The following is a 10,708-nucleotide window of genomic DNA, read 5'->3' as shown; positions in this document are numbered from 1 at the left end:
GCCCTGGGTGTCCCCTGTGGTCTGATACTCATGGGACTCGTGTTCAGAAGGTCGCAAGCACAGCACGCTCCCGGCCAACTCCCTGCTGGCCCTGGCCCCCTGGGAGGGGCCGGAGAGAACCTGGCCAACCTGGCCGGTGGGTAGCCAGTGCCCTTGCTCCCGGGAGCACAGGGTCTGCACTGCTGGGACTGCCTGCTACGCAGGAGGGGCAACAGGCGGGAAGGGGGCCCCCTGGACAGGACTTGGAGCAGGACGTGGCCAAGCGGGTCCTCTGGGAGGCTGCAGTGCCCGAGGGCATCGGCTCAGGCAGGACCTTGCTTGCACTCAGCACTTCCTGCGTCCTGGGGGAGGAGGACGAGCCAGGACATCAGGGCAGTGAGAAGGGCTGTCCTCTGCAGGGCTGGGGCTGCTGACCCTGCAGGCCTGTGGTCACCTTTGGTGGGTGTTCCTATGGTCTGCTTCATGTACCCAGTGTCCAGGCCCCTGTGGGCACAGCCAGAGCAAGCTTGGGGGTCAGGAAGAAGTCTGGGGTGGAACTGCCTAGGCACCCGTGACAGGCACCTAGATGATGTGGTCATAGGTACTGAGGGTCAGCTGTCTATCAGCCTGCCTGTCCCCATCCTGGTGACCATACCCCCCCCCACCATAGCAACCGAGTGACTGGCGTGTACGAGCTCAGCCTGTGCCACGTGGCGGACGCCGGCAGTCCAGGTAGGCCCCCACCCTGCTCTTCTGTGGGCCGAGGCAGGCTCCTGGGATCACTGGGCTGCTGGGTCTCTGCTCCACTTGGGGTGACCTTAGCTCAGCCGGGGTCCCTTACCTGCAAAATGCAAGTGCCCTGACCCCTCTGGGGTCATTCTCAGATGGAGAGAGTGGGGTGAGCTGGCCCTGCGGCTGCCCGGTCTCAACCCCAGGGCCTCACTGCTGACCTTGGAAGCTGACCTTGATCCCTGAAGGGAGGGGTTTCAGCGGCTGGGACTCCCTGGTGGGTGGGAGAACCTGGCAGCCCTCTGGAAGGACAGAGTGCCTGTTCTCGGCCAGGGATGCAGCGGCGGCGCCGGCGGGTGCTGGACACCTCGGTGGCCTATGTCCGGGGTGAGGAGAACCTGGCCGGCTGGCGGCCCCGGAGTGACAGTCTGATCCTGGACCACCAGTGGGAGCTGGAGAAGCTGAGCCTCCTGCAGGAGGTGAGCTCCGGGTCCACCCAGGCCAGCGGCACCATGGCCCTGTCCCCAGAGTGAACCACCCCGGAGCACCTGCCCCTCGAGCTGACTCGGGAGACGTGGGGTGTTCCAACAGGGATGAGACACAAGTCCAGGGAGGATACTGGGTCTGGCGTCTGTGGCTCTGGGCAGGGGCACCACCTCCAAAGCCAGCGTGGGCTGTCCAGTGTGGCATGTCCGTGGGGAGACTGAAGCCCCATGCCCCAGCCAGCCTTCTGTCCTTTCCCAAGGCACCAACACTGCAGAGTGGCACCCTCCACCCTAGAACCCAGGGAGGGAATGCACGTGTCCACAGCTCCCTGCTGGCCCATGCACTGTGGCCAGGAGGCCATGGACAGGGAGGGCAGCCTGGGAGGGGCTGAGTCCCCCAGGCCTTGTGGCCCTGGAGTCTGCCTGCTCAGTTCCCGTGGAGGGCCCCCAGCCAGGGCCCAGCCAGGGCCAGACCCTCTCGGGCTGACCAGAGAGCCCGCTGCTCAGTGGTGCCGCCTGGGCTGGCCTTGCCCCTCACGGGTGCGGCCGCTGAGTCCCGTGTTCCTGCTGAAGGTGGAGAAGACCCGTCACTACCTGCTCCTGCGGGAGAAACTAGAGACCACCCAGCGGCCCGGCCCTGAGGTGCTGTCCCCCGTCTCCAGTGAGGACTGTGAGTCGCGAAGCTCCTCTGGCGCCTCCTCCCCACTGTCCGCCGAGGGCCGACAGTCGCCCCTGGAGGCACCCAGTGAGAGGCAGCGGGAGCTGGCAGTCAAGGTAGGTGGAGCCCGCGGTGGCACCCAGGCCCATCCCTGGGGCTGGCCCCAGTCAGAGTCCAGGAGCGGGGAGGGTGACGGACCCTGAGCCCCCTCTAGCCGCGCCCATCGCATTCGGGAGCAGGGGAGTCGGCTGGGGGCCTTTTGCTGCCTGGGACCCCAGCAGCGACCTGCCCTCTGGGAACCCCCGAGCTGGTGAGGAGCGCACGGCTCCATGCAGCTGGACCGTCTGTGGTTGCATGGACCAGTGGCAGGTCTCCTGCACATTGTGAGACTCTCCCTGGCTCACCTGTCCCCGGGGCGGTGTCGGCACCCACCTGACCGGCCATGCTGGGGCTCGCCCGTCTGCCCACGTGTGGCCTGACAGTGCGTGCTCTCTGCCCACAGTGCTTACGTCTGCTCACGCACACGTTCAACAGAGAGTACACCCACAGCCATGTCTGCATCAGTGCCAGCGAGAGCAAGGTGGGTGGGGTCCCGGGGCCACCTGTGGGGCCCTTGTCACCAAGAAGTCCCATCCTGGTCAGGCAAAGTCATGAAGGGTTTTCGGAGGGGCACCTCCTAGCTGAGCAGCAGGCCTCCCAGGCCGGGGGTCCCGTGAGTCCTCCCCGCCCCTCCTGGCCCCGGCTGTCTTCCCATCCCTGTGACTGGGCTCCTTCCTCTCGGGATGCTCATCCTGCAGCCTCAGTCCCCTCCCAAGCGAGGCTGGTCTGGTGCCTCCCTCCCGCAGCCTCCCCAGGCTGCCCGGCACCAGGTCAGGCGAGGCTCTGCCTGGCCCACGGCCTCCACCCAGCAGCCTCCTGCTGGCCACATGCCACAGAGCTGTGGAGGGGGCACCTGGAGCTGGCCCCACACCTGGAACCCACCTAGGTCAGCGCAGATCTGAAGCTCTGGGAGGGGCAGGCAGGGGTGTGAGGGGCTGGGAGAGGGGGGTCTCCAGGGCAGGAGGCACCTGAGCTGAGGCTGGGGCGAATCGGGAGGTGGATGCCGCCAGAAGGCCCAGAGGCCCTGAGGAGGGCTTCTCTCCCTCAGCTCTCTGAGATGTCCGTCACCCTGCTGCGGGACCCGTCCATGTCGCCTCTGGGAGCAGCCACGCTCACCCCGTCCTCCACCTGCCCCTCTCTGGTTGAAGGTTGCTACGGTACCCCCGACATGCGGTGAGCGAGCCCCGGGCTCCTGGAGAAGCTTCCGTACCCCAAGCTGGGACTCAGGGGCCTAAGGACAGAGAAAGTGGGCAGGGGTGACGGAGGGCCTGGGGTGCCACAGGTGAGGGCAGGGCCTGGTGGAGAGGGCCTGGTGGCCTCTCAGGGGTGCCTGGTGCCCCCTGTGTGGCTGGGCTCCACATGGCCTCCAAGCGCACGTACCAAAGCACATGCACAAGGGAGTCAGGACAGAGCTCAGGAAGTGCTCGTGGGGAGAGCCGCCTGGCACAGCCTAGGGACCGTGTGCCCGGGCACCCTGAGCACTGCCAGCCAGCCTGCGGCACAGCGTCCGGGAGGAGCCCCTGCCCGGCTCACTCCACTGATGGTGGGCGGATTCAAGGGAGTTTGACTCCTGTTTGAAACGCCTCTGGGTTCCCAGGTTTCCTTTACCAAAAAAAAAGGGAGGGGAGAGGGTCTCGACCCCACACCTCTGAGACAGGCTCCTGGCTCCCGTTGTCCCCTGGGTCCCTCTGAGGGGATGGGCCCAGGAGACAGGCGTGGGCCTGGCGAGACAGCAGACAGTCTGTCTCCCTGCTCTCCAGGACCCCGCCACAGCCCTGCTCCCGGCCAGCCAGCCCAGAGCCGGAGCCAGTGCCAGAGGCAGACTCCAAGAAGCCCCTGTCCCCTGCGCGGGCCACAGAGGCCGATAAGGAGCCCCAGCGCCTGCTGGTCCCCGACATCCAGGAAATCCGAGTCAGGTATGTAGGGCCCCCCATGAAGCTGCCCACCAGCAGGCAGTGCCCCTGACCCAAGCACAGGGCAGAGCCAGGGGCCAGGCCTCAGGCACACACCCTCACCCACATGCAGGACAGTTCTGAACCAGGTCAGGCAGACCCCTTGACCCAGACTGGGGACCACTTGGCTCTAGAGGGGTCACCCCACCCCGATGGTCCTGGTGCTGCTGTGGGAACACGCAGACGGGGAGCCGGGGTCCCAGCCAGAGCGGGGCCTCGTGTCACCGGGCAGTGGTCGGCAGCTTCAGGGCTGTGTCTGCTCTTCAAGTCTCGCCATCCCCAGCTGGGATGTCCTCTGAGCCCGCAGAAACGGGCCAGAGGTGGGCTAGTGGGTCTGGTCTCCGGCCTCTGGCCCGCTTCCTCCTGGGCAGTGACCGGTACTGCGGGCCTGGCTCTGGGTGGGGGCCGTGACTTCGCCTTGGCCCACACCACACCTGGCCGCCGGGATGTGAGCCAGCAGGTGTCCTGCCCCACAGCCCGATCGTGTCCAAGAAGGGGTACCTGCACTTCCTGGAGCCGCACACAGCCGGCTGGGCCAAGCGCTTCGTGGTGGTCCGCCGCCCCTACGCCTACATGTACAACAGTGACAAGGACACGGTGGAGAGGTTTGTGCTCAACCTCTCCACGGCCCAGGTGGAGTACAGCGAGGACCAGCAGGCCATGCTCAAGGTGCGCCCGGTCCCCGGGCCTGGGACCCCCACGGGGCGGGACAGTGAGGGGGAACTGGGCCAGGCCTCTGTGCCCCACATGGGGTGGGTGGCGCCTCTGTGCCCTGCCCAGGCTGCGGCTCTGTGTCCTGTGCAGAGATGGGACCTGGGGCTCAGCCCTGCTGCAGCTCAGTCCTGGTGACCACTGTGGGTGATGAGTGTGGTCCCAGGGCAGGGCAGATAGGGCCAGCGGCCCGTCCTGTCCTCCTGGGGAACCTGTGGCAGTGGCTCCCGCCCTCCCCGAGTGTGGCCTTCTGGACACAGGAGCAGGCTCCCTGGGGCCGAGTGGGGAGAGAAGTCCTCGGAGCCCAGGAGCTGCCGAGTGGCCTCCTCTGTCCACCGCCCACACCCTGCACCAGGCCAGCAGGGCCACTCCGCCACGGCCCCGGGAGGGGCAGACGCTTCCCCTGGGGTGCAGAGCAGGGTGGGGCCCAGGCCCAGGACAGAGCTTCCTGACCCCAGAGGCTTCTGGACGGGAGCCGTAGCACCTCGGGTCGGGACAGGCCATGTGCCCTGCAGAGGGGTCGCCCTGCCTCCCCACGTGGTTTGGCCTGCGGCTCCCCGAGCCCCACCCCAGGTTCCTTCTCAGGAGTGGTGGGTGCCGGCCGGCTCCTTCTTACCCAGCCTCCTTTGCAGACGCCCAACACGTTTGCGGTGTGCACAGAGCACCGGGGCATCCTGCTGCAGGCCAACAGTGACAAGGACATGCATGACTGGCTGTACGCCTTCAACCCCCTCCTGGCGGGGACCATCCGGTACGGCTGTGCCCGGGCCCCGCCATCCAGCACCTCTAGGGCGCGAGGCAGGGCCGAGCTGCTTCTGGATCCTGTGGGGGTCCTGAGGGGGTGGGCCTGCACTCACTGGGTGGGCCTTGATGGGTGGCGGTGTGCGCACACCGTCAGGCTGGGGGACCCGGGCCCCCTGTGTCACAGACAGGGGCCTGGTGGGTGTGGGGAGGGCGGAGGCAGCACCAGGCCTCACCCGCCCAGTGCCAGGGCCTGAGCGTCTGGTCCTGGGCCTGCCCTGACGCAGGGGGCTTGACGGACGCGGCCGGGGCTCAGTCCCAGCGTGACACCCCTTTCTCCTCCCTCTCAGGTCCAAGCTCTCCAGGAGGAGGTCTGCACAGATGAGGGTCTGAGCCAGAGCCTCCCACCAGCCAGCACCCGGCTGTCCCTCGCCCCATCCCGTCTGTCCTGTCTGCCCAGCCTGCCCTGCCAGGGGGTGCCGGGCCTGGGCCGAGAGCCAGCTGTGCCCCAGGGAAGCCTGCACGAGTCCTTCTTTCTTCTTCCTCAGCCCCTGGGTGGGGAGAGCTGGGGATCTGAGGGAGGCCAGAGGGCACAAGACCCCGTGTTGCCGCCATTCTAATATTTTTTTAAGCATAGACAGACTTATAATTAATATACAGTAGTTAGTGACGTGGAGACAGTCCTGAGAATTTAACTATAACTGTGTTCTATTTATGAGTATTTATTTCTAATGCCTCCGAGTAGACCTGTAAGACCCAGCGGCCACCCTCCCTGTTTGTTCCCTCTGCGTCTCCAGCCTTAGGGGCAGAGCGAGGGAAGAGGAGTTTGGACGTGGGACCCTCGGTTGGCACACAGGCACACCTGAGCCAGGTTTCTCTGAGCCTCCTCCAGGTGTGTGGGGCCTCCAGGTGCTAAGGTGCTAAGGTGGTGCCAGAAGGATTGAGAGGGTAAGCGGACCTGAGATGAGACCCTGGAGACCAGGAGGAGTCCCGGAGGGCCAGGAGGGAGGAGGCCAGGGTGTCCAGGGCGCCCAGGCTCACCAGTCACCAGTTGTGTCCAGACTGTCGGGGCCGGTGGCTGGGTTCAGACACAGGGCTCTCGGGCAGCAGGCCAGGTCAGCATTCAGGGTGTGGGTCCCGGCCTCCAGGGCCTCCCTGGTGCTGTGAGGACGCAGAGCACCAGGCTGCTCTGGAAGCTCCCCACACCCACCCTCCTCTCCACCCAGGGAGCAGACTCCGTGCACGGGGCAGGTCTTGGCAGGTGGGTGAGGGCAGATACCAGGCTGTCTTGGCTGTCCAGGGTTCTTCTGACTCACAGGCCCATTAGAAAAAACAGAAACCAAACTGCAAGCCCCTAACCCTAACCCCCCTGGACCAGGCTGCTGTGGGCTGGGCACCTTCCACCCCTGGCCAGCTCCTGCTGCTTGGTTCAGATGAGCCGGGGGTCGGAGGTTCCCCATCAGCCCAGGTGGTCCCTGGACGGCACTACCCTGACCTGTGAGCTCCAGCCACTCTCGGAGGAAGAGACTAGGCGCATGGGCCTCTTTCATGCTGCCAAACAGGTTCAGGTTTTCCTTGGGGAAAGCGTCCAGGCCTCTGGACCCTCACCCCGACCGCAGGCTCAGGGTGAGTGGTACTGTGGAAGCAGGATCTGAGCTGCGGCCAGCACAGGACCAGATGCGAGCTCAGACGGGGAGCTCGTCCTGCCACCGGGCTCAGTGCAGCAGGGGTGGCTGCCTCGTCCACCGGGCTTAGTGCAGCAGGGGTGGCTGCCTCGTCCCCAGGCCCGGGCCTCTGTCGGAGCGCCAGGTCTTAGGAGACCACAGCTGTGCAGTGTAGGCCATGCAGCGCTTTCTCTAGAGGGTCCTTGAGGACAGTGCCGTCCCAGATGGAAGTAAACCTTGTGCAGAAACCAGGTGACAGCCCTGTGGACCGTGGGGGCAGTGGGCTGGGACCCAGCATCCAGATGGCACTGACTCTGGTACCCGTGACCCCCTCGAGGCAGGGAGGGTGGGACAGAGCACCCTGCTCTGAGTTGAGTTGGATTTCAAGGCCACACCCTTCACAGCAGGCTAGGGGCCAGGCCCACCACGGCCACTCAGGTCAGCCAGCCTGAAGCCGTGGCCTCGGGAAGGTCTGGCCGCCCACCAGCGGGTGTCTGAGGCCAGCCAACCTGCAGAGCACCTGCTGCCTGGGGTCAGGCTGAGGGAAAGGCCGGAGCCTGGAGCCCTCTGCATTCGGAAGACCCCCCGCCCCATGAAGGCCTGGGCGGTGCCATTTTGCCATGGGCGGGCACTGAGATGGGCCCCTGCCCTGTGGGCTGTCCAGAGTCAGTCTGCAGAAACAGGAGGAGATGCCAAGGGCAGTGCGTCCACAAGGTGGGAAGCCTGGTTTCTGTTTGCCCACCCTGCCCGAAACCCACCCCCCGTGCCCAGCCAGCTGAGGACAGTGGCCCCCACCCCTGGAATGCTGTGTCCACATCTGTGCCCTGGAGAGACCCTTGGGGGCTCCCCATCCTGTGAGGCGGAGGGGAGCGCCTGGGCTGGCTGTGGCCCCCATTTCTTGCTGGTACAGAGGCGAGAGGTTGAGACAGCCGTCTCTCCTGGTGGTTTTGTTCTGAGGCTTCCTACTGCCCGGCTCTGGCCTTGCTCTGGCCTGGGGGATGCCGGCTCCTGGGGTCCTGTGAGGTGGAGAAGCCCAAGTCCTCCTGCCAAGTGGTCCTGCCAGCCTAGCTGCCGAGAGTGGCCTTCCACATCCATCCTGGTCCCTGGAGCCCGGGGCACCTGGGGGTCCTGAACGTGGCCAAGGTCGACCGTGAGCAGGTTGTGGTGCTGGTCCCGTGCCAGCTCGGCCAGGTCTGGGGCCCCAGAAGGCCTCCTCCTTTACCCCTGCAGCCCAGGTTGGACAGAGGCTGTGACGGCCCCGTCTCTCCCCGGGTTGTGCTTCCTGTAGTTGGTCTGTTCTGAGTGCCCCTGCAGCTTGGAGGCTGCGTCCCTGGCTTGTACATATGTGATTGCTCTGGGACCCTGTGTCATCTCCACTACCCGACGTAGCGACTCTCCCCGTGTCTTACCCGAGTGTTAGCTCTAGGCCCCTGTACTGTGTGTGTGCATCACGGCTGTGTCCGACTAAGAAATAAACGTGGCTCTACGCAACACACCCCCGTGTCTCAGCTGTGGCTTTGTGTCAGGTCTGTTGGGGGGTCCCAGGGGCAGCTCTTCGGCACAGTCCAGAGACGGCATCTGCTGCCCAGTGGCCAGCAGGGAGAGATTTGTGGGGTGAGGTGCCAGGGGTGCTGTCTTTGGAGCCCACCCACTTCTGAGCCGCCCCAGGTGCCCTCACCTGTAGGTGCCAGGTTCGTGCTAGACCATGGCACTGCCCCTCACAGCATTTGGGGTCTGGGCCCCTCAGAGCCCAGCCAGCAGGGTGTGCCAGGCTCTGGGACCAGAGCTACCCCAAGTCGGTGTGAGGCCATTGCCCGTAGGGCCTGGTCCTGCCGAGGCCACGGTGGGAGTTGGGGTGACCACCACACTGGCTGGATCTTGTCCAGTTAGGTTCCCCCAAGGCCAGGGTTCAGGGGACACGGGAGTCTCCTGGCCAGGCAGGCTGGCCTCAAGGTCCCTGCCACTCGGGGCACAGGCCATTCTGAGAGGTCAAAGCCAGCAAGACTAGGTCTAGGCTCAGGAGCAGTCGTCAGGCCAGGCCGCCTGCTCAGGTGTGTGGTGGGCTCCTCCCTGGCCCTGGCCCCCAGGGATGCAGACAGGCCAGGTGCAGGGTAGCCCATCAGGTCTTGGGCAGTAGTACCAGGAGGGCTGCTGGACACAGGGCATGTGGCTAGGCCTCGCAGAGGGACCCGGGAGCCGGTCCTGGTCGGGGTGCTGGTCCCCTGCCTGGGCCAGCCTGGACTCTGCCTGGGTTGGGGGTGTCCGGGTCTTCCGCACCCTGAGTGTCCTGGAGGCTGTGGGAGGTTTGGTCGTGAGCCCTGAAAGACACGTGAGGTCACCTCCCTTGCATGAGTGGTGTGGCCTCCCCCCGAGTTCAGAGTGGTTCTGCTCGGAAGCAGGGCACTGGGCCTCTGGGCCATGTTCCCAGGCCTTTTGATTTTTCCTTTGTGACAGGAAAGCCCCTGTGCCCGCCCAGGCAGAGCTCTGGCTTGATGCACTTCCCACTCTTCATTTTAAAAATAATTTTATGATGATTTGTGGCAGGGAAGTCAGGAAAAACAATAAAATGGGCTTATTTTCAAAATTTTGCAATAATGGTAGGTTCACAGGAAGTTGAGAGTCTGCGAACCTTCACCAGGTGCCTCAGAGCTAGAGACCGCCCTGCAGATGGCGGCCTCCCAGACAGACAGTGGTCAGCAGGCCCATCAGCCCCGAGAGCCCTTCCCCACACAGACACGGGGCTTCTGACGCCCAGCTCTCCCCCGGGCGGTCGGCTGCCCCCAGCACGGGCTTCTAGGTGCTCCCAACCCGCCCTGGATCCTGCAGTCACCTCCTCTCCCCCGGGGAGCAAATCAGATCCTACGGACGAGGCTCCAGGAGGTGCAGGACAGCGGCGCCCAGCTGAGCACTGCCCAGGGAGCTCGGCCCCTCGCCAGGGCCTTGTGTGTGCAGACACCCAGGCGCGGGGGGCTTGACAGAATAAAGACCCTGTGGGGACCAAGGCAGCGCAGGGACAGTGAGTCTTGCCATCCTGGGGACCGCCCCATCCAGGAGTCTGCCTTCCACAGCAAGCTCCCACTCCGGCCAGCACTGCCAGAGCCCAGACGGAGTCTCTCCCAGAGCCACCCTCTCCAAAACCTCATGACTTCCCCTGGGCTCCCCTCACCCTCTGCCCACTGCCGCCTGGCCTGGTGGTGCGGGCAGGGCCTGAGCACCTGGACGAGTCCCTGGTGCTGCTCTGGGATGCCCCTGTGGGGCTGGACCACTAGGTGGGCTTTCATGCCAGCCATCCTGCAGCTGCCTGCGTGAGCCCCCAGAACCTGCATGAGCAGCCCCCATCCCTGCGGTACAGCAATGCCCACTGTGGCCTGGCACTCTCCCCGGGCCCTGACCTGAGGCCTGGCCCGGACCAGCCTCCCTCTGCACCTGTGGCAGCCTGACCGCCCCCAGGCTGCAGCTGGCCCAGCACCTCTGCCTGCTCCCGTTCTGGGCACAGGGGTGGTGGCCGGTGTGACCCGGGATGGCAGAGCCCTGGCAGGGCAGCCCCACGGGCTGGCTGCAGGCTCCACCCCAGCGCTCCCTGAGCTGGCCCCAGGCTCCTTGCCACCCCCTCCCCAGGCTGTCATACCAAGCAGGGGAAGGGAGAGGCTGAGGCTTCTGGCCAGCGGCCTGGTGAGGGGACTGAGAGGG

The 10,708-nt window shown here is 65.6% G+C and overlaps 1 protein-coding gene across 1 annotated transcript in view; it reads left to right on the top strand.

The window, feature by feature from the left end:
* Positions 1 to 6,164, top strand: part of Kif1a (kinesin family member 1A) — a 63,837-nt gene extending 57,673 nt beyond the window's left edge. Inside the window, 9 exon segments of the mRNA XM_077795294.1 lie at positions 650 to 711; positions 1,042 to 1,187; positions 1,767 to 1,967; positions 2,354 to 2,431; positions 2,999 to 3,123; positions 3,711 to 3,866; positions 4,379 to 4,571; positions 5,246 to 5,364; positions 5,705 to 6,164. Of these exon segments, the coding sequence (XP_077651420.1) occupies positions 650 to 711; positions 1,042 to 1,187; positions 1,767 to 1,967; positions 2,354 to 2,431; positions 2,999 to 3,123; positions 3,711 to 3,866; positions 4,379 to 4,571; positions 5,246 to 5,364; positions 5,705 to 5,747 (1,123 nt within the window). The 3' untranslated portion in view covers positions 5,748 to 6,164.
* Positions 6,165 to 10,708: the final 4,544 nt, after the last annotated feature.

Source organism: Urocitellus parryii, chromosome 1, assembly GCF_045843805.1.
Source record: "Urocitellus parryii isolate mUroPar1 chromosome 1, mUroPar1.hap1, whole genome shotgun sequence".
Taxonomy (NCBI): Eukaryota; Metazoa; Chordata; class Mammalia; order Rodentia; family Sciuridae; genus Urocitellus; species Urocitellus parryii.
The sequence above is the reverse complement of the archived record's forward strand: the minus strand, read 5'-3'. Positions and strand labels throughout refer to the sequence as shown.